Source organism: Myxocyprinus asiaticus, chromosome 10, assembly GCF_019703515.2.
Source record: "Myxocyprinus asiaticus isolate MX2 ecotype Aquarium Trade chromosome 10, UBuf_Myxa_2, whole genome shotgun sequence".
Lineage (NCBI taxonomy): Eukaryota > Metazoa > Chordata > Actinopteri > Cypriniformes > Catostomidae > Myxocyprinus > Myxocyprinus asiaticus.
The window spans coordinates 44347529-44371412 of NC_059353.1; the positions used below are offsets into that span (position 1 = coordinate 44347529).

A 23884-nucleotide genomic window follows, 5' to 3' on the forward strand; every position below is an offset into this window, starting at 1 on the left:
CTAAAATTACAGCATGGCCAACCTAATAGTATTATACCTATGCAATCAACTAGATTATCTGGGACAGAAATGTAAGCTGCTCTGGGTACGGGAGGTTATTTTATGTTACATGTACGCACAGTAGTCAAATAAAGGAAAGCATCCATCACCATCATTTACGGCAGGGGTGCTCACACTTCTGTGGAATAAAATCTACTTTTCCATCATGTTGTTGCAGCAAGATCTACCATACACAATATATACATTTATCACAATACCAAAATTTCAGTCGTTTTTAGTGAAATGTGATGATTTTTGAAAACAGCTTCAATACCACAACAAATAATAGCTTAACACTAACTAATTTGTTAATTATAAAATAATTAAGTTCTCAAGTTATTATTCAAGAGTAATAAACAGTCAATAATAAAATAACAAAAGAAAAGCAATGAATTACACTATAGAACAAAAAAATACAAATTAAGAAAACAGTGCTTTTTAACCACTTTTTAAAAAAAATTAACAATATCAAGTATTCAATTAAACATTCAGAATGAATTTGACATAAAAATACTACTGATCTTTCCTGTATGAATAATACTTTAATACTAGAGTTATATAAGTAAATTTATCCAGCCAGGTTTTGTCATATTCTTGTTATTGTTATTTGATTAATATTAAGGATACACTAGACAGCGGCAGGTCTATTAGGTTACATTTAAACTTACAAGTCGTACATTTCAATACAAACCAGCTTTTCCCCTAATGTTTATGTTCACTTTAAACATAGCTCTCTGTTTTTACATGAACACCTCACCAAGATGGGCATTTTGGCAGAATTTTGAAATGTATTTGACCGTTTTGGTGCAAGCGTTCTTGGAGCACACGTGCATGTAAAGCACGCCGCACACACATCATATTATATCGATATAAACGGTATTGTCTCATCCTATATCTTGTTTGAAAATATATCGATATACCTTAAGTCGATATACTGCCCAGCCCTAACTGTGAGCTGTGTTTTCTTTCTCTCCTCAATCAGTCGCAAGCTGAAGTGCTGCTCTTGCGCTTCATCATTAGCGTTTCAAATGATCTCATGTTGCGTTAAATAAGATCAAACGACTATTCAACAATGAAAATGTTTGTCGACAATGGTTTTATGTCAACGTTGTCGATAACATAGTTTCAGGCTAATCGTTTCAGCCCTAGTGCTTAGCTTTTCAAAGTATACTCTTTTGATCGTGAGCCAATACAAGTTTGATGCATTAGCAATACGATTGCTTTGTGATACTCATTTAGCAATGTCAGGCGCATACTCGTGTACTCTCTGCATGTCTAGAAAAACTGGGCTGGATGCGGACAGTCCACGCGTACTGTGCTAAAGACAAGATTTGCGTTGTGTGCTGTGCCAGGCACATGGAAAGCCAAAGTATACTTTAGCCTTTAGAATGTGTCCAAAGAAGAATTCTAACCTTTTGGAATGGCATTCATGTCTGTAGTGTGTCTTTTACATTAAAATGCTACCTGCTTTGGCAGCTTGCTAGATTTTCGAGCTGAGCCATTGTTTTGAGATCTGTCAAAGCATAGCGCCATCATTAAGGCTGAAATAAAATTGGATAGATTACATGAGTGTGTGTGTGTTTGTGTGTGTGTGAGAGAGAGAGAAAGAGAGAAGTGAAATGTGCATTCAAATTTGAGACATGAATGGTTCTGTTTGTTAAGATCTTGTAGACTATGTTCTCTCTCTTGATCTCCCTCACCCTCTGTCCACTCTCACTCAACTTTCTCTCCTCTCAGATATCTTAATATTTCTCCTCATGTGTTGCCCGCACTCCCTTATCCACCCTTTTGCTCCTACTGTTTGCAGAGAGTTCTTACTCTTGTTCCCCTACTGTTCATGGACGATATTCTCTCTCTACCTGAGCACCGAAAGCAGTAACCTAGCGAGCTTTTGCTGAAGGATGTTATAAATGGAAATTTAGCCAAAGTTCCATCAGCTTTGTCAACGGGACATGATGATGTGTGGTTCCTCTGGTTATTAAAACCAAACAAAACATCTCTGACCAGTAGACCTGTAAAAATACACGTAAGACAGCCGAATGAAAACATGTCCAGGTCATATTTTGTCCCAAAATCAAACGAAAAGATTAAGGATATTTTGCATAAAGAAAATCCAGTCCATTTTTAGGACCGTTAAAGGTGCAGTGAGTAATTACTGTGCTTCTTGCCATACCAAACAGAATTGCAAAAATGTTGGTTTTCAGACCATTTTTCCACACACACTCCACATCTGCCATTGGTCGAACAGACGGATGGTCCCACCCCAAATTTACACCATTGGTTGAGCCAGTGTTGCCATTTTACGGGATGCTTACAAAAAGATATAAATATACTTTATCTTGGAGATTTTTTTATTTTTATTTTTTTTTTTTTTTGCTTTGTGACAAAACAGTTTCATGACAGTGTTTATCATTATATTTAATTTTTATTTTGGGGTGCAGTATGACCCAGATGTGTTCATCCTAAATAGGTGATTTAGACCATGCCAAAATCTTGAGATTTGGTGTAAATAATGAAATACAACTTTATTGTGAACTTAATTATATTAATATTTTATAACCACTTAATATATGGAGGGACCTAAAGAAGTGCATTTGTCATCCCTGAAAAAGAGCCTCGTTTAGGTAGTTAGAGCTATGTTTTTTTTTTTTTCTCTATTAGTACCCATTTTGTCATGCCAATGAGATGATTAATTTCACTTGGCACGAGCCATTGCCTACAAACTGAATGTCCAAACTATACTTTAATCTTATGATTATGATCATTTAGATTTTATACTCCATGGTCTTTCTTAATTATATTAATTAAGTCTTTTCTGAAAAGATATTCTTCCACTGTCAGTCCCAGAATTCTTGTCCTTCATAATGATGTTTCGCAAGATTAGTCTGAAAATGTATCATGCTAACGACCCTTTGGCCACAAAAAAGGAACACACATCACTTGTTCGGTTACAAAGAGAGATAAAGGAATCTATAAATTTTACATTTACAAGATCCTGCAACGAAGGCGTTGTAAGTTACTCTTTCTGGGCACCGCAGGTTCATCCAGCACCGACGTAAAGGAAAACCGTAACCTGGACAACGTCTCTTCTAAGGAGGGAGCTGGACTGGTCGAGCAGCTCCCTAATGGTAGCGGAGGAGGGGGTCGCAAGCGCCCCCTGGAGGAGGGTAACAATGGCCATGCACACTCGAAATTCAGACCCAAGAAGCGTAAGAAAACGCCAGGGCCCGTTCTACCCAAGAATGCCCTGATGCAGCTGAATGAGATCAAACCAGGCTTGCAGTACAAGCTGCTATCGCAGACTGGTCCGGTCCACGCTCCGGTGTTTGTTATGACAGTTGAGGTCAATGGGCAGTTGTTCGAGGGTTCAGGCCCCACAAAGAAAAAGGCCAAGCTAAACGCAGCCGAGAAGGCCTTACGTTCCTTCGTCCAGTTCCCCAACGCATCCGAGGCGCATTTGGCCATGGGCCGTACACTGACTGTCAACACGGATTTCACCTCCGACCAGGCTGACTTTCCTGATATGCTCTTCAATGGGTTTGAGACGCCGGTACCGCCTGAGGAATCATTTTTTCTGGGCTCCAACGGCAACGGCTCCTTAAACCTGCTGAGAGAGTACCCCGTGCCCCAAGCGGTGGGCACTAACAGCCTCGTGCAGGCACCCCTGCCTCCGCCCTCTTCTTTCTCCACTTCATCGAGCGGCAAGAACCCAGTTATGATCCTCAACGAGCTTCGACCGGGCCTCAAATACGAGTTTGTGTCAGAGAGCGGGGAGAGCCATGCTAAGAACTTTGTGATGTCGGTGACTGTGGATTTGCAGACTTTTGAGGGCTCAGGGCGGAATAAGAAACTCGCAAAAGCCCGGGCTGCACAGGCGGCTCTGTCTGCGCTTTTCAACATGCAGCTGGACCAGACGCCGTCACGTCAACCCATCCCCAGAGAAGGCCTGCAACTACACCTGCCCCAGGTAAGACATCCACATCATATTCCAGGGCTATTCAAATCCATTCCAGAAGGGCCTCCATCTTGTAGAGCTTTGTTTCAACCATAATCAAACACGCATTTCATGTCATTTTCAAGCAATCCTTATGACTTTGATTAGCTTGTTCAATTGTACTTGAATTGGGTTAGAGTGAAACTCTGGAAGGTGGTAGCACTCCAGGAATGGATTTAAATAGCCTTCGTGAATTGCTTTAGTCCAAAGATTTGAGCTGCACCTAAGCCTGTCTTTCCAGAGTTTGCCCGAAAACGTATGATTTCGCTCTTTAAAAGGGCGTTCACATAGGATGCATTCTATGTAAAAATAGCTAGACGGAATGGTTCAGAACACAGGTCTCAAGATGTGATTTTAAAAGTTTAATTAAGAAGTAGAAGTTGACAGTCTTAAAATTGTGGCACAAGAACTTACGCAACAATTAAAAAAGTCTGTCTGAAACATATGTACAAATACCAGCAATTTAAAAAAATAGCACAGACAGAACGCAAGAACATGTCCTGTGTAAACGGGGTTTTACCCCCTCAAAGTCTTTAAAAGATACATCAGTTATTAATGGTTATGCACCAGTAAAGTAACTGTCAGGAAATTCTATTCATAGCTTATAGATACAGTATTTAGGCCTTGGAAATGGTAATGTAATACAAGAAAAAGTTATGGTTAAAAATAATAACTTACAGAATATTTTCACAAACTCTCTACAGAAAGATAATTCTTACTTGTTGAACTAATTTAAACCTTTGAAACACTTACGTCTACCTCTATCAAACAAGTCAGACTTTTTGATAAAGTCTGATTGTATCTTTTGTCTAACAGTTGAACAGTCTAATCTGATGAACATAAGAAATCAGTCAATCTCTTAGTGTTCAACTGATGTTTCTGAGCTCTTTCAGTTTATCAGAGATCTTAATTTAAGCCTTTATACTGTGTTACTTTGATTTGACCCAAATCAGAATTATGTCCTTCTTCATTAGGAGCAAAGTCTAATAGAAATTAAAATGGGCTTTTAAAGGGCTGGGTGACAGCTAAAAAAAAAAATCTTTATTTTCAGCCTTTTAACGATATTCGATTTGTATCTCTGTATTTATTTTTTATTTATTTTATGTTTTGTCTCTTAAATGGCTTAAGACTTATTTTTCAATCAGAGAAACCATCATTTTAACCAAACATTAAAAACTAGTAAAAATAATCAAGGCATGTATTCTACTAAATGAACATAATGTAGAATATCTAATAATCTTCACTAATATGCATCAGTACAACAAAACATTGAAATAAACAGCAATATTTATCTACGTATACAGTATATTTTTACTAAAACATTTTTATATGATAGCTTTGACTGTGAACATCTCTGAGTGATGATGCGAGCAAGTGGTTGACACAGTTTTTAATCAATATACTTAAATGAACAATTTACAGAAATGAATCGAACTAACACTGCCTAATCTAACGCCATTTTTGTTACTGATGTTTAAATCGGAAACACCATTTAAATATCTGCCTAAATGCTCTCATACTTGCAAATCATGAGACAAGGATTGCAGAATAGAGTATTTTTTTGAAAGTTTAAAGTGCAATTTAAATAATTTACACATTCACAAAGTTGCTTAATTGTTTTTGCCAACGAACATTTTTTACCAGCTTAATTTTGAATTTATCGTAAATTAAAAATTTATTGTAAAGCCTAAAAGTGATCAGCCTAAAAGTGAGCCGAAATGACCAAAGATGCCAGTTTGTGTGAGAAGACGTATGTTTACACATTTCCAGAATCCTCTGTTAATCCAGCTTTTGAGAAAAGGCCAGCCCTGGAAGCAGCCCAGTCTTAATTAACGTCTTCCTATGAACCGTGTCAAAGCAAGAAAATTTTGTTTCAGCTGACCCACTACCTGTCCAGTAAAGAGCAGTCCTGTCACCACTGGATGTAGTCTGTGGTGCTTTTGGCTCTCGAGCTGTCTGTGTAACAGATACAATGCAATAAATGCATTATCCATCCCTAATCTGATACACACATATTTAACATGCTGTCAATTCGGCTTGGGTGGGCACCAGGTTGCATAGCTGTGTTTGTTTTAACCAGATGGAGATAAGTCAAATAGGCTCTAGTCACGGGGTGACTGGTCATTTCAGTCATGCTTTTCCTGTGGCTGTGTAGCGATACAGAACGACCTCAAGTCAAGAATGGGAGATTTGTTGAAAATATTTGATATATTTTTGCTGTACATTCTACTTGAAAATGGTTCATATATGAACTAACCAAAAGGTAAGGTCTGTTTTTGGATAATCTCAGTGACTTAAATACTATTGTATCTCTTTATATGGAACTTGATGGATGCAAGCCAAACGATATGATTATTCAAAGTGAATGAAGTCTGGTATCTGTGCAAATTATGTAACAATGACTCAAAACTGCAAGACTCCAAATTCTGATTGGATGTGCCATATTCGAAGCTGTTATAAAAATAGTTGACAAACATTCATCTGTGACAGCAAATGAGTCACACTGGTGGCCAAAAGTTTGGAATAATGTACGGATTTAACTGTTTCGGAAGGAAATTTGACTTTAATTCACCAAAGTGGCATTCAACTGATCACAAAGTATAGTCAGGACATTACTGATGTAAAAAACAGCACCATCACTATTTGAAAAAAAGTCATTTTTTATCAAATCTAGACAGTTCCCATTTCCAGCAGCCATCACTCCAACACCTTATCCTTGAGTATTCATGCTAAATTGCTAATTTGGTACTAGAAAATCGCTTGCCATTGAAAATAACTAGCTATTTAGTTTGTTAAATGAAGCTTAACATCGTCTTTGTGTTTGTTTTTGAGTTGCCACAGTATGCAATAGACTGGCATGTCTAAAGGTCAAAAATGGCAAAAAAGAAACAGCTTTCTCTAGAAACTCATCAGTCAATCATTGTTTTGAGGAATGAAGGCTATACAGTGCTTGAAATTGCCAAAAAACTGAAGATTTCATACTAAGGTGTGCACTACAGTCTTCAAAGACAAAGGACAACTGGCTCTAACATGGACAGAAAGAGATGTGGAAGGCCAGATGTACCACTAAACAAGAGGATAAGTACATCAGAGTCTCTAATTTAAGAAATAGACGCCTCACATGTCCTCAGCTGACAGCTTCATTGAATTCTACCCGCTCAACACCAGTTTCATGTACGACAGTAAAGAGAAGACTCAGGGGTGCAGGCCTTATGGGAAGAATTGCAAAGAAAAAGCCACTTTTGAAACAGAAAAACAAAAAGAAAGGTTAGAATGAGCAAAGAAACACAGACATTGGACAACAGATAATTGGAAAAGAGTGTTATGGATCTTAACCCCATTGAGCTTTTGTGGGATCAGCTAGAGTCCAGGGGTGTCAAACTCGGTTCCTGGAGGGCCACAGTCCAGCAGAGTTTAGCTCCAACCTTAATTAAACACAGCTGAAGCAGCTAATCAAGGTCTTCAGGAGTGCTTGAAGATTACAAGGAGGCATTTTAGAGCAGGGCTGGAACTAAACTCTGCAGGGTTGCGGCCCTCCAGGAACTGAGTTTGACACCCCTGAGCTAGACTGTAAGGTGCGTGAGAAGTGCCCAACAAGACAGCCACATCTATGGCAAGTGCTACAGGAAGTGTGGGGTGAAATGTCACCTGAGTATCTTGACAAACTGACAGCTGGAATGCCAAGAATCTTCAAAGCTGTCATTGCTGCACGTGGAGGATTTTTTGATGAACTCTTTGAAGTAGTTTAAGAAGTGCAGAACATTTTTTTCAAATTGTAATAGTAAATTTTTCATGTTATTAATGTCCTGACTATACATTGTGATCAGTTGAATGCCACTTTGGTGAATAAAAGTACCAATTTCCTTCCATAAGAGCAAAATCTGTTTATCATTTAATTGGCAAAAAAGAGTTTAGTTTTCTGCTAAACAAAACAGTTTAGTCATTTGATAAGCTAAATGATTTAGTCGTTTGCCAAGAGAATGTTCTGCTCTGTATTTTCACATTACTCCATATTTTTTTGATTGCTGTCTTCCATATATAATGTAAAGCAAAACATAATTAAGTATTTGTTGGCATAATATCGCAGTGTGTTTCGTTTTCTCTCAAACTTACTCTGAGTAGTGGTCAGTCTTTTTTTTTTTTTTCAAAGACATTATGTAACTAAAAATATTAATTCTTGGTGTTTGAATATCGCTACAGAATTGTAAGGTAAAATATCACAATACATTACAAAAATATTTATCTTGTTACCGTTTGTATCATTCTGGGCCGTACTGCGTTAGCCTCTTAATTTCCCCACTGTCTTTGTTCACTTGGCTGCTTCCCATTGAGATCTCTCATCGTCTGTTTGGCTAAAGCAAGTAACGATGATGGTCGAAAGTGTGTTTTATTGTGAAAGCCTTCTATTTGATGGGAAATCACACTGTCTCTGATAAAATATCAGGAGGGGTATTCTCCGTTTAGAACTCCCATTAGCCGTTTCCAACCAAGTGACTTTGAAGTATTTGGGAAGTAATGTTAGACTAATGTCTCTAATTCGTGCCCATTGGGCCGTTGACTTCTCTGTGGCATAATCATTTTCAAGCATATTAACAGGGAGCTTAAGGAATGTGAAGTGGAGGGCAGTGTTAGCGGAAAGAACTGACTGCTGTGTTCAGAGGGTTTCGATGAAATATTGATATTATACTGCAACAGTGGAAGATGAATCTGAGGTCTATAGTAAATTCTGGTTTCCAGTCATCCATAGAGAGGAATGGGCTTATTATGAAGTATAAAATTGAGCTTGAATACAGTGTTTTTTCCATTACAGATATGTTGTGTAATTGTATGCATAGTAGTTGATGTTAAAATTAACATGAAATGCCATTCTTAACCCATTTATTTGCAATCTCGCACATTTACAAGTGAAACTTGATTTTATCCATCAATTGGACAGTTTGAACTCATTCACAGAAATGAATCAAACTTACCAACTTAATTCAGGTTTTGCTGGTGAAGTTTAAATCAGATATTAAAATTAGAGTCATGAGACTATGAAGGATTGTGAAAGTACTCCGAGTCTTTAGTAAACTTAATAGCCAAATTAAAATCACATTAAATAATTTCAGTATTCATTATGTTGCTTAATTTTATATTGCCAGCAAAATCATTTTAAGTATATTATGAATGTTCGATAATTCACCAAACGGTGAGCTGTCTAATGGATTCTAGACATTATATCCAATGATCGAATTTATGGGGGGGGGGGGGGGAGACTTGATTTTAATAAATCAGAAATTGATTTGATTCTTTTTTTTAAATAGTCATTACATATGGTTGGAAGTGAGAAGTGATTTATTACATCAGCCATGAAGGAAAATTGTTTTAGGATTGGAGAAAGAAATGACATGTTGATTAAGTGTTTTTATACTTGGAATATTGTGCACAATAGGACCAGTAATGTGCATTTTGAAATCAGTTCTGTTCTGACTATGCCTGCATGTAGTGGTGTCATGGATGTACTGATTTGTATTAATGTATTATTAATGTTATCCTTGCTCTGTGTGTGTTATCTGACAGCTCTGTGCTCTTCACCAGGTTCTTGCGGATGCCGTTTCTCGTCTGGTGGTGGACAAATTCAGCGAGCTGACTGACAACTTCACCTCTCCACACGCACGACGGAAGGTTCTGGCTGGAGTTGTCATGACAACAGGTTAGGGTTGAAAACCAAGTACTGGTTCTGAATGTTGCCATAACACTGGGCACCGCAAAATAAAACTAAGACAGTAAATAGACAGCACATCTTTCTATTGCATTTTCCATACTGGTTGCATGGAACCGCAAACACACAGCATGACTAGTTTTGTCTGATTAGCTAACAAGTGAGTAATATTTAAAGAATCAGGCAAAAAGACTCTAAAATAATTTTTAATAGTTTGAATCAGTTTGAATCCAAAAATTCACCCCATCCACTTCCATTGTAAGTGCCTTGATTTTTTGCTTTTTTAAAGAAACGGAGGGACGAGTCAAAATAATCTTTTGTGGTAATCAACATTATGCCACAAATGCTGTTGGTTGGGCTTAACTTGTATTAAACCTGGAGTATTCCTTAAAGTTTTGTCATTATAAATTATACTTTAAATATAACATTGTTACCAAATAGTAGTATTGTGTTTTAGTAAATAATTAGGACCAGTTATTTTGGGGGGGTATGCACTTTTTCAAGTACTTAAAGAATAACTTATTGGATTGTGAACAAACTAAATTAAGTGGAGTAAGACTCATTACATAAGTCTTAAATTCCTTATGATTCCCATCCCTAGTTCTATGTGGTATTTAGTGCAGGAAATACTAGTCATGTTAAAGTGTGAATGGCTTGTTTTTTTAACTCAGGTACTGACGTCAAGGAAGCTCAAGTCATCTGTGTCTCCACCGGAACCAAGTGTATAAACGGCGAGTATATGAGCGACCGCGGCCTGGCGCTCAACGATTGTCATGCTGAAATCATTGCTCGTCGCTCTTTGATCAGATATCTCTACATGCAGCTGGAGTTCTTCCTGAGGTGAGACGCCACATTTACAGTACAGTTGTGCTCAAAAGTTTGCATACCCTGGCAGAAATTGTGAAATTTTGGCATTGATTTTGAAAATATGACTGATCTTTTACTTAAGGATAGTGATCATATGAAGCAATTTATTATCACATAGTTGTTTGGCTCCTTTTTAAATCATAATGATAACAGAAATCACCCAAATGGCCCTGATCAAAAGTTTACATACCCTTGAATGTTTGGCCTTGTTACAGACACACAAGGTGACACGCACAGGTTTAAATGGCAATTAAAGGTTAATTTCCCACACCTGTGGCTTTTTAAATTGCAATTAGTGTCTGTGTATAAATAGTCAATGAGTTTGTTAGCTCTCACGTGGATGCACTGAGCAGGCTAGATACTGAGCCATGGGGAGCAGAAAAGAACTGTCAAAAGACCTGTTGACCAAGGTAATGGAACTTTATAAAGATGGAAAAGGATATTTAAAGATATCCAAAGCCTTGAAAATGCCAGTCAGTACTGATCAATCACTTATTAAGAAGTGGAAAATTCTGGGATCTCTTGATACCAAGCCAAGGTCAGGTAGACCAAGAAAGATTTCAGCCACAACTGCCAGAGGAATTGTTCGGGATACAAAGAAAAACCCACAGGTAACCTCAGGAGAAATACAGGCTGCTCTGGAAAAAGACGGTGTGGTTGCTTCAAGGAGCACAATACAATGATACTTCAACAAAAATGAAAGAAGCCTTTACTGCGCCAGTGCCACAAAAAAGCCCGGTTACAATATGCCCGACAGCACCTTGACACGCCTCACAGCTTCTTGCACACTGTAATTTGGAGTGACGAGACCAAAATAGAGCTTTATGGTCACAACCATAAGCGCTATGTTTGGAGAGGGGTCAACAAGGCCTATAGTGAAAAGAATACCATCCCCACTGAGAAGCATGGTGGTGGCTCACTGGTGTTTTGGGGGTGTGTGAGCTTTAAAGGCACGGGGAATCTTGTGAAAATTGATGGCAAGATGAATGCAGCATGTTATCAGAAAATACTGGCAGACAATTTGCATTCTTCTGCATGAAAGCTGCGCATTGTACGCTCTTGGACTTTCCAGCACGACAATGACCCTAAGCACAAGGCCAAGTTGACCCTCCAGTGGTTACAGCAGAAAAAGGTGAAGGTTCTGGAGTGGCCATCACAGTCTCCTGACCTTAATATCATCGAGCTACTCTGGGGAGATCTCAAACGTGTGGTTCATGCAAGACGACCAAAGACTTTGCATGACCTGGAGGCATGTTGCCAAGATGAATGGGCAGCTACACCACCTGCAAGAATTTGGGGCCTCATAGACAACTATTACAAAAGACTGGATGCTGTCATTGATGCTAAAGGGGGCAATACACAGCATTAAAAACTAAGGGTATGCAGACTATTGAACAGGGGTCATTACATTTTTTTCTTTGTTGCCATGTTTTGTTTTATGATTGTGTCATTCTGTTATAACCTACAGTTGAATATGAATCCCATAAGAAATAAAAGAAATGTGTTTTGCCTGCTCACTCATGTTTTCTTTAATAATGGTACATATGTTACCAAACCTCCAAGGGTATGCAAACTTTTGAGCACAACTGTATAGTCTTTGCTATATAATCCATGTGTCATTTGTCAATGTTAATGTAACCTGATGGATGTTTAGACAACTAGGAAATGAGACATGGAATTACATGTTTTAATTTATTTTTTATGTTATTATATACAATTTCAGGATGTATATGTAAATAACAATTAATATTATATGATTCCATGGTAGTTTCACAGTGTCCAAGGCTCAAAATACTGGTGGTGCCACAGTATTCTGCAACCTGTATTATCGCAAATATAGTACTACTGTAACTACCTTTGTATAGTACTAATGTTCATATTAACATTCATACTCAAAGTTATGTCTGCAGAAACATAAAATAATCTTGCCTGGCTACTTGCAAACAAAAAGCAGTATAGTCAGATTCACGAATGAATGACTCCTATGAGCTGTTTTTTTATTATTATTATTATTATTATTATTAATAAAAATTTTTATGGCATTTCCTGTTCCTGTTGCTGTCAGCGCATAGCTCAAGTTTATGTTTGTAGCTGGCAAGCCTTCTCTATTTTTTCTTTTCATTAAAATACTAACTACACTACACTAACTTCAGGCTAAATGGTTGCTGTTAATGTCATATTTAGTGCTGAACAACTAATCAAAATCAAATTTAATAAACTGCTATCAACCGAAATACAAGCGAACACCGAGTAACGCTTCTCTGACCACAGCTTGCATCACTTTTCTTAAAGTGAAATACATAGACTATGAATTACTGCCAACTAAAGCCTTTATTAGCCAAATAACTAAGGACACTGCATCTACATTCACTTCCACAGTCAATTTCGAGATGAACTTCGAAGACACTTAATCATTAATCTTACATCTCAATCAATATCCTATAGTTTACATTTTTTTTACCAAAAATGTACTCCGTTTACTTAGTTAATACATAGCTTGTATTACATATATAGCTAACTGATATTGGCAATAGATTCATGCTATATAACCAAAGGGGAACTGGCTTCCCCAGCTGAGCCTGGTTTTTCCCAAGGTTTTTTTTTTTTTTTTTTTTTTTTTTCCTCAATTAATTAACATTTTATGAAATTTTGGTTTCCTTGCCTTGAATGCCTTTGGCTTACTCTATGGGGGCCAAAAGAAAAAAAAAATATTTAAGGCATGATTTTCAATGATGTTTTTCAATGAAACTGCTCAATGAGAACTTTCTGTAAAGCAGCTTTGAAACGATGTGCACTGTGAAAAGCACTATAAAAATAAAAAGGACTCACAAACATTTTATCACATTATTATTATTATTATTATTATTATTATTATATAAATTGAATAGAGCAATATTAATGATATTCTAATTCAGTATAATAATAGAAGAATTTTAATCATTATTATGTAAACTGTATAAAATACCCATCACATTCTGTATAAGAAACATACAAACAACAGGAGTGGTATCATGATACTTTTGCTGGTATCGTACCATAAAATGTTATTATGTGAAATGTGAAAATGTTTCTGTTTCATTAAATTTAGCAACAACAAAGAGGAGCAGCAGAAGTCCGTATTTACGCAGTGTGATAAACGTGGCTACCGGCTGAAAGACAACGTCCAGTTCCATCTGTACATCAGTACGTCACCCTGCGGAGACGCTCGGATCTTCTCGCCCCACGAAGCGGGTGTAGAGGGTGAGAGAGACTTTAAGAGCCCCAACTATTCAGTCAAAGCCTCTTTTGATCCCTTTCTACATGATCTTACCAGAGGTAGATAAGCACTTAAAATTATTTTATTCAAACCCTTGTCGGCAATGAATGATCAAAACCTAACAGTTGTATTCAAATAAGATCAGTATGGTTCCTCTTGTGATCAGCACTCATTTAATTATAATTTAATTCTGACTGTCTGACTGCATTTCAAAAAACAAATTTCATCAGTGTTTTTAATTAGCTGGCTTTGTCGATTCCTCTTGTGGCCTGATTAATTCTGCTCTTGAGCGTTGGATTTAAATCATTTAGTGTTTAACTGCTTTGCATTATATGTTGTACAATTATTCAGCTGTTGAAGCGAAACACGACAGGAGAACACAATTATACTGCTTTACGTTACATTACGTTTACGGTGGTTGATTAAATCTGTTAGTTTGTGGAGTAGATTAACATTTTTAGAAAATATTGCCTATTTGTATTATTATTATTATTATTATTATTCTGTCTCAGCCGTTTCAAGTTATTAAAAAACACAGAAATGTTTTAATTGGACTGCCAATTATAGTTCAAGCTAATTCTTATGTGTATGTTTTTTTTTTTTTTCCAGTAACACTTTAAAATAAGGTTGTATACATTAACATCAGTTAATGCAATAGTTATAAACTCAATGAACAACACATTTACAGCATTTGTTAATCTTGGTTCATTTCTACATATACTTTAAAAGTTCTGTACATTAACATTGGTTGCTTCATATAGCTGGGAGTAGAAATGGTTCATGGAATAAAAACGAATAACATTTTGTGCAGCAAGTAACTGAAAACGGGAACAAAAACAAGGGAAAAAATGAAAAGCTTATTTTCGCTAATTTTGGTGAGGCAAGTCGCTTACTTTGTGCTTGTTTTGCCAGACCTGGTTGCTTGTTTCTCTTGCAAGATCAGGCAACACCCCAACTGGTATATCACCCATTTTTAAAAGAATGTTATTGGGGGGCCTGGGTAGCTCAGTGGTAAAAGACGCTGGCTATCACCCCTGGAGTTCGCTAGTTCAAATCCCAGGTCGTGCTGAGTGACTCCAGCCAGGTCTCCTAAGCAACCAAATTGGCCCAGTTGCTAGGGAGGGTAGAGTCACATGGGGTAACCTCCTCATGGTCGCTATAATGTGGTTCCCTCTCAGTGGGTCGCATAGTGAGTTGAGCATGGATGCCGCGGTGGATGGCGTGAAGCCTCCACACGCGCTGTCTCCATGCCAACGCGCTCAACAAGCCACGTGATAAGATGCACGTGTTGACGGTCTCAGACAGATTCATCCTCCGCCACCCGGAGTGAGGCAAATCACTACGCCACCACAAGGACTTGGAGCGCATTGAGAATTGGGCATTCCAAATTGGGTGAAAAAGGGGAAAAATCCAACAAAAAACTTTATTAACTGTTCTTTTATTTCTTTCTAACCGGATACCATTTGTACAGTAAGCCGCTGAACACAAAATCTGGAGCAAAAAAATTATATTCCTGTCTGGAACAAACCAAAATGAAAAATATGTTGTTTTTAATCCTTTATGAACTAAGATTATTTAACATATGTATAAATGAACATTAACCAAGAATAACAAATGTTATTTGTTAGTTTATGCTATCTAATGCAGTGTTTCCCAACCTTTTTTCTGCCACGGCACACTTTTTACAACTAAAAAATTCTATGGCACACCACTATCCCACATAGGCTAACCATTGTCAATATTTTTCCTTTTCAGGAACTTGTCCATGTTTTCTGTCCATCTTAGTAGCGTGTTTACTTGTAATGTTTGAAATTCGGCTATGCAAAAAAATAAATCAAATCAAATCAAATCACATAGGTAGGCTACACTGTGTGAGGTCACAGGTGGCAAGAGCGCTAAATGGGTAATGAAAAAACAACAATGCCACAACAAATGACAGGGATGCAAACTCATAAGGGGCGAAAAAGGTAAGACAATCACTGGTCCACGAATATTTTTTCTGGGGATATTTTTTTAAAGAATAAGTTAAAAGCACCAATTCCAGCTATTTTAGTGATTCAAGTTTATTCAAGTTTACAATTGTGCAGAATTAGCTGCAAAATAAAGAGTATTTTGGTGAGGCTTGCTTCTGTTTCACAAATTTGTTCAATTTTATTTACTGATTAGTTCAGTGACCCCTTCTGGAAATGTCACTAGGTGGCAACAAATGAGCGTCTTATGTGCTATGAGTGAGTCTGTGAATCATCTTGAGTCGTTCATGATCGAAATCTACCAAGAGACTTTATAGTGTTTAAGCATTAAAAGAACAAAGCAGATCTATAGTCTTCCTTCAGTCTGAGCATTATTTTTCATCCAAAAAGACAACAATAATAGTCTAATAATAGTGAGTTTCAATAATGTTCTCCTTTATTAAAACTTGCATGGCTAAAAATCTACTGACTTCAGTAGAAGAATTATAAACACAAAGCAGATCTACGGTATCATTTTCCTACAGTACCCTATTTAAACTGCTGAGCATGACTTTTATCTGAAAAGAGGACAAAAATAGCCTAATAGTAATAATTTTGAGTTTCAATAATGTTTTTTCGTCATTGTAAAGCGCATTTTCGAGGAGTCGAGGCGTCAACGCTCCGTTCAATGCCAGCGTCAAGCGCCACATTGCACTCCACCTGATAAGCGTTGCAGAAAGCATCACAGAAGGTCGATTTTACGAGTTTTCCACGTAAAAAAGTGGGAGGTGTACACAATAAACATTGAAAACGTATTTGGAAGAGAGAAAAAAAGCTTGCAGTTGCTTTGACAGCAGAAAGTAATAAAATGACTCGTTTATGTTTAGGTCTAAGCATTTTCTTGGTGAATTTAAATTAGTTCAATAACTGGGGTCTCTGATACTTGGAAACGAGAAGGTAATATTTAATTAAAAGAAATTATGAGACATTCAATGTCTCTTCACAAATTTGGACAGTTTTTAAATATTTCTTGTTGCTTATTACTCTCATGTGTGTGAAAAACACTTTGGTGTGAAGTGGCGTCACTTCATAGACTTCAATGTATTCTGCAGCGCTGATGTGAGTCATGTGAAAGCCCCTTAACGCATATAAATATCAGTCACTTTTGCACATTAATCATTAGGCTCTTCACAATCACAAAAGTGACCGATTATTGTTTCAAAACGGCGAATTTATCCGAAAGGTGAGGAGTTTGGATCCCTGAAATTATTTTTTTTCATGCATTTATTTATTTTGTGGAATTTGATCATTTTCAAATTGGTTGGGAAACACTGATCTAATGCATTACATAATGTTAACCTGTAGAACATTATTGTACATTTTAGCATTTATTTATTTTATTTTTTTTTTTTTTGTTCTCCTCAGACCAGGGCGACAGACACCCAAACAGGAAGGCAAGAGGCCAACTGAGGACCAAGATCGAATCTGGTGAGGGGACCATCCCAGTGCGCACTAGTAACACCATACAGACATGGGACGGAGTTCTGCAGGGAGAACGACTGCTTACGATGTCGTGCAGTGACAAAATCGCAAGGTATCGGGCAACATGTATAAATTATTTTATATACAGGTATATATATATATTAAATTAATAAGGATAAATAAATTGATTTGTGCTCCCTGGAATTGATTTTCAAGGCCATGTTTTACCTTTATGAGGGCATACATTTATAACATTTATTTAAATCAGTTAATTGAAATGGTCATTTTGGTTTCTAAACCCATAACTAGATAAACCTAGAGTAGAATATTATGAAAAAGGTCAAATGTTAGCAAATAAAAGGGAATTCACTGAGAGGGCAGTTTCTGCCCCACACTTCAAACACTTTCGGTGATAAAATCTTAGTTAATTAGTGACCCTGACTCCAAAACCTAGTGAGCTGTCTTACTGTGCCTTCAGAGATAGCATCCTAACCAAGATAGAACATTTTAAGTTAGAGATTTTTGCATGCTCTACATATCCAGCAACTCCACTTAACAAGTGCATGAATAGAATCGCAATTGATTCCAGTTGTTTACATTAGTAAAAATGCATCAGTCTATGCACGTACAATACATAGAGCACACACTCAGTTAAAAAAATTAATTCAGCTACATTTTATGATACTTTTTAGTATTGAATGTAATATAAATTTGATACCTAGCTAGTATGCTCGCCTGGTTTTGGAACAGTGCCTTTTTCATTAGAATGATGGTCAGTTCAGTAAAATGATTAGTCTGAAACCTTCTGGTTAATCTTACTGCACACACATGGTAGAGACTTTACCTGTCACTACAGTGTCACTGATAGGAATATTATAAGAGCTTTATGAATTATAATTTCCCATTGACTCTTACCAGACATTATAATTGACAGGCTGTATACTTGTGGTGTGTGGGTTTAAAATTCCTTGCTTTAACCCTAGTTAAATAAGAAAGAAATGCATATCAGCAGTGGAGAAGGTAGTGTTCATTTATCATGTGAGGTCAGTGGGTGGTGCTGTCTGACTCTGTCGCCCAGCAGCTGTGAATGGTGAGATAAGGACGTGTCAGAGATGGCTGTGACCAGAGAGCACAGGTCCTAATGAGAGATTAGCCTGTGTGCACCTCGATACACAGACCCCCCTTTTTTTTTGTGCAAAATAGGCACTTATCTGAAAGTAGAAGTTATGTTCCTGTGGACATGGAAAACCTGGAAATATCAGGGAATTTTAAGGGTATTTTTCAGGCATGGAAATTAGTAAATCATGGTAATGTAATGAAAAGTTTTATCGAGCATAGAAATTTTTCTAGTGATGCTTTGCTTTAAAATAATTCAGCTACAAATAGCTCATGTACAGTAAAACGTGCTCGCAAGCCATAGGCCATTGTGATGATCTGATTTTTATGCAAATTATTATTTTGAGTTGGTTCTTTTCAATAAATTGATCCATTTCGCCATTGGGTCATTATCAAAATATGGTGACAAATATGTCCCTTTTCATTCATGGAAATGAAACCACATTTAAAAGGCATAATTCTATAAACAGCGTTTTATTAAATAACATGAAGTGGTTTGAATTTATATTGTTTACACTTTTTATATTTTTCAGAAATATATTTGAATTTGTCAACCGCCTGAAAAAATCCTTGTCCCCTTCATCTGGTGCACCACTTCTATGACATACAGATATTTATGTGTTTATTTTTTTTACCCATTTTATTATTTGTTTTTGGGTAAAGCATAAAAGCAAAACAAAATAAGTAATTTATAATGTAAATAATGTAAAAAGAATGTTTGTCCGATGATTTCATGTCATTGGTGTTATCAATGTTAAAAACTTGTTAGGTAAAAAAATTTTTTAAAAACTTCCAAATTCAGAGGAAGATGAGGCTGCTTAAATGTGAATATTGTGGTTTTCCCAGCATGTTAAAAAAGTTATTAATTTACATTTTAACTGTTCATTTAAATATATCATTGGGGTTACATTGTTTAATGTTTATGTGAAAGATTGTTATTTAAAAAAAATATATTTAATGGTATGATTTATTGATTTTAGTCTGATCAGCAGTGTATGTTTTGTGATGCTATTGACACCATCTTAGAAAATTAATCTTTTAAGAGAATTTGTCACATCACAAATGAAGCAAGGGTTGTAACACCAGTGAAAAGTATTTAATCAGATTACAGTTTGCCAGCCTTCATTTACACAGTGCTGTTTAGTGAACTAAACCCACCATAGCTGATGTTTATTTTGCACATCAGGTGCTGTGAATTTATTATGTACATTTCTACAGAATTGCATTATTTGAAGCATTGAAATACCATGACAGCGACCATGTCATGTTGATGCCATCTCATTGATACTGAAGTGTTTGCTGATTTGGTTTATTGCTCTCATTTACATAAGAAAACTGTGTTTTGTCAGGGCTGGAGCAGTTCATGTGTTGCTCAGGGACAGGCTGACACATTCATACTCTAACTCAAGGAACATCTACTGAGATGAATAGCTGTGTTGTGTTGTTAGAAGTCTGCGTCTCCTCTGCCAGGGCCAGTACCTGCTCTTTAAGCCTATATTGCAGGGGTCGGCAACCTTTTTGACACAGAAGTGCCATTTTTTATTTATTTTTTCTCGTCAACCACTGTGCCACATCACCCCCTCCCACTGATATAAACTGTGCGACAAAGCCAAAACACAGTAACTACCCAGCACTGAAACTGAGAATAATTATTTTAACCCTCTGGAGTCAACGGAGGTGCCGGCGCGATCACTTGGATTTTTTTCTAATAACAACAGCAACGACTTAAAATACTCCATCATTGATGGCCGTACAGATAAGGGTCTACTTTTATTTGTGTCCACTCACAATAGAAACAAAATGTTGTGCTTTTGTAAAATACAGAAAGAAAAAAAAACAGGATGCACTTTCTGCTGCCTCTGTCTCCGTAAACTTTTTTCTGGAGCACGTATCAAAAATTAACCAAAACTCAGCATATAATTGTCGCACAGGCACGATAAATATGTCTATAGAAACCATGAAATGTCTACTTTTAAATGAACCAATTCAAATCCAAAAACACACATTCTCTGATTATGTAATGCGTATGAAACTCACTGGAGGTACAGCTCATTAGTGCTGGTCCAGGCACGTTCATTCGCGGAGCCCGCTATTCATACGTTAATGATCTGACGCCCCCATCAATGCTGTAAAAATGCAATCAGGCTTCATCAGATTCATCGATTTCCTATCGCTTTTGAATGAAGGCACACTACACATGCGATGAAGCTCTATAGATGATCCTGAACAGTGAGGAAGAATTCAAATTTTCATCAGAAGATCGAAACTCTGATGAGAAACGCTTGCATTTTAAGTATCGACTTGATCCAGCGAAGGATATAATTTCTGATGAGTAAGTCATCTATTCATCTATTCATATATATATATATATATATATATATATATATATATATATATATATATATATATATATATATATATATAATTGCAACTGAGCAATTGAGATGCTGTTCTTCTCACCACAATTGTACAGAGTGGTTATCTGAGTTACCATAGACTTTGTCAGCTCAAACCAGTCTGGCCATTCTCTGTTGACCTCTCACATAAACATGGCATTTCCGTCCGCAGAACTGCCACTCACTGGATGTTTTTTGTTTTTGGCACTATTCGGAGTAAATTCTAGAGACTGTTTTACGTGAAAATCCCAGGAGATCAGCAGTTACAGAAATACTCAGACCAGCCCGTCTGGCACCAACAATCATGCCATGGTCCAAATCACTGAAGTTTTTCCCCATTCTGAAGGTTGATGTGAACATTAACTGAAGTTCCTGACCCGTAGCTGCATGATTTTATGCACTGTACTGCTGCCACATGATTGGCTGATTAGATAATCACATGGAAATTCTGCACCCAAGAATTTCACACACCATTGCACTTGTGTACATGGCTGTGTGACAATAAAAGTGATTTGATTTGATTTGATTTGATTTTGTGCCAGACGGGCTGGTTTGAGTACTTCTGTAACTGCTGATCTCCTGGGATTTTCACACAACAGTCTCTAGAATTTACTCCGAATGGTGCCTAAAACAAAAAACATCCAGTGAGCGGCAGTTCTGCGGATGGAAATGCCTTGTTGATGAGAGAGGTCAACAGAGAAAAAAAATAATAAAAAAAATAGCATTTTCCAAACAAATCCTTTCACAATATAAAGATAGAAATGAACTAAAATAGCACCAATTCAAGTAACATTTAACATTTCCCAAAGAACAAGTGGGAGTTTGACTAATTGAAAGAACTAGTCTCCCCATTGGTTGCATATTAATTGCAATGGGCATTAAATCTCTTAAACTCTCATCCTCTACAATATTACAGACTGTGGCTATCCGCTTTCCTACAGCAATCGTGAAGCTGTGTTCATGATTCACGTCAGGGAGTCAGCATCAAGCTCTGCTTTGAACTCCACATAAAAAGTGCTTGCTGACAAAATTGTCTCATTCTCTGTTTTAGTGATAGATAAGACTTGACGTGCTTCTGTGGTAATTAAAATGTGCCTTATTAGGCTGAAAAATACTTGATTGTCACAAATTCCATCTGTGCTTGTCTTGTACATCAAATAGCATTAAGAGGTCCTTTCCGCATCATTTGATCACTGACACTGAATCACTGTTGTGTGTGTTTATGATGTGCGTCAGTGTAATGACTCTGGACGGACACATTACAAAGGTTCCGCCCTTTCAACCAGACTGGTTTGTTGGTTTATTCTGTAAAAACATAAAATCCATTAAATTAACTTTTTTAATTGATGTATGCCCTGGGCAGTTTCCCATAGGTTGATGTTTATTAACACAAACAGATTTCATCAGTTTTCTTTTTGTTATATGAAGATCACATTAAAACGGCCTTCGTATTTTTTAATTTTTTATTTTTGCACTTTTCAAATGCCTTTTATGTACAAATTGTAATGTTTACCCTTGTCCCAGACCCAGACTTTCAATATTAAGTGATGAAAATCCATTATAAAAATACAAATCACTATATGTTTAAAACTATGATAATGTGAACAAAGAGTGAAATGAACGTTTCTATCAATATTTCAAAAACTAAAACTGTCCCAAACAATCGATGTATATGTTCAAGGTTGTCAACCCCTGCTATATTTACTGCTTAAACCTTTTTCGGAGGCAGTTATTGATCTCTGTCTTGTTTACAATGCACTCCTACATTTTGGATCTTTCCTCACCATAATTGACTTGATGGAATTCAAGAGCAGTCTTACATCATAGCATGGATCTATTGCCTGCGTGTTTATAGCGTCAGCTTTAAATTCTTCCATCCCTCTATCATAAATCTGAATTATTAACGGTGGATGAATTATATAAGCTGTGCTTGATCTAAACATGATCTTTAGTTCACTGTGTGGCTTTTTCACGCATCACAGTTCTTTTGATTAGAACCCTTGCTTTACAGCCAAGTAAAAGCAATATAATATCAATTTATTAATTCATACACTGTAAAAAAAATCATTTTCTTAATTAGTATTTTGTCTTGTTTTCTAGTAAAAATATCTAAACATTCTTAAAACTAGATAAATTTACTTAAGCAAAATGACATGTCTTGTTTTCAGAGAAATCGAAAAAAATTTTGTGAGGTTTATTCTTAAAAAAAAATAGAAAAAAATATTTTTAATGTGGTAAGAAAAATAAACTTAAAGGGGAAACTATTTGTTTTTCTAATCCCATTGGCATTTTTTTTTTTCTTTTTTTTTTCTTGTTTTAAACAAAGTTTACTAAATTGTCATTTCTCTGACAGCAAGACTTAATATCTTATGCTGTTTTGTTATTAATATTAAGTTTTATTTTTTTGTCACATGACAACAAATTGGCAACAAACTGTACATGTTTATTATTTGGTGAAGAGTTTTTTTTGTATTTAAATTTATGTATTTTTTTATTATTAAATATTAAAGAATATTAAATATTATTTTTTTAAGAAATAATAATAATAGATAATTCTGCACTACTCATGCCAAAAAAAAATTCTTAAGAATTTCAGCTTTTAATGAGACTTGAAGAGGTGTATTCAAGTAAATGTTTTGTGAATTGCATTTTTTTTATGTATTTTTGAATAACGTCTTTGACCCACTCATTACTTTTGGGCAAACATCAATTCTGACTGCAAGTCTATATACATTTTTGCTAATATCTTCTGTGTTTTCTATACAGCCATTCGCAGAACGACTGCTGTGCAATTATTTGAGTTTTTCCACATCAGTCTATTATTGGGATGTCAACTATTGCAGATAAACCTGCTCCTAAATGGCACGTAAAAACCAAACAAACTCCAAGTCACTTTGTTCTTAGTCAAAGGCCCCGTTTCCACCTGGTATTAAGATGTGTTTCGGTTGATCCGATCACATGCGTTCAGCCCTAAATACAGGTCTAAACGAAGTCTAAACCGTTTTGTGATCGGATCACAAAAACCACATACGAATGTGGTCAAAAATGTATGTGACCACATCGCATTTGAGGTGTGAACGCTAA

The 23884-nt window shown here is 36.5% G+C and overlaps 1 protein-coding gene across 3 annotated transcripts in view; it reads left to right on the forward strand.

The window, feature by feature from the left end:
- LOC127447376 (double-stranded RNA-specific editase 1-like) overlaps nucleotides 1-23884 on the forward strand; it is a 216039-nt gene that overhangs the window by 185616 nt on the left and 6539 nt on the right. For 2 of the 3 annotated variants that reach the window (XM_051709208.1, XM_051709209.1), the window contains exons 5-9: nucleotides 3078-4006; nucleotides 9611-9725; nucleotides 10406-10574; nucleotides 13690-13916; nucleotides 17232-17400. In XM_051709208.1, coding sequence (XP_051565168.1) covers nucleotides 3078-4006; nucleotides 9611-9725; nucleotides 10406-10574; nucleotides 13690-13916; nucleotides 17232-17400 — 1609 coding nt within the window. The remainder of the gene's footprint in view (nucleotides 1-3077; nucleotides 4007-9610; nucleotides 9726-10405; nucleotides 10575-13689; nucleotides 13917-17231; nucleotides 17401-23884) is intronic. The other variant, XM_051709211.1, reaches the window with a different exon arrangement.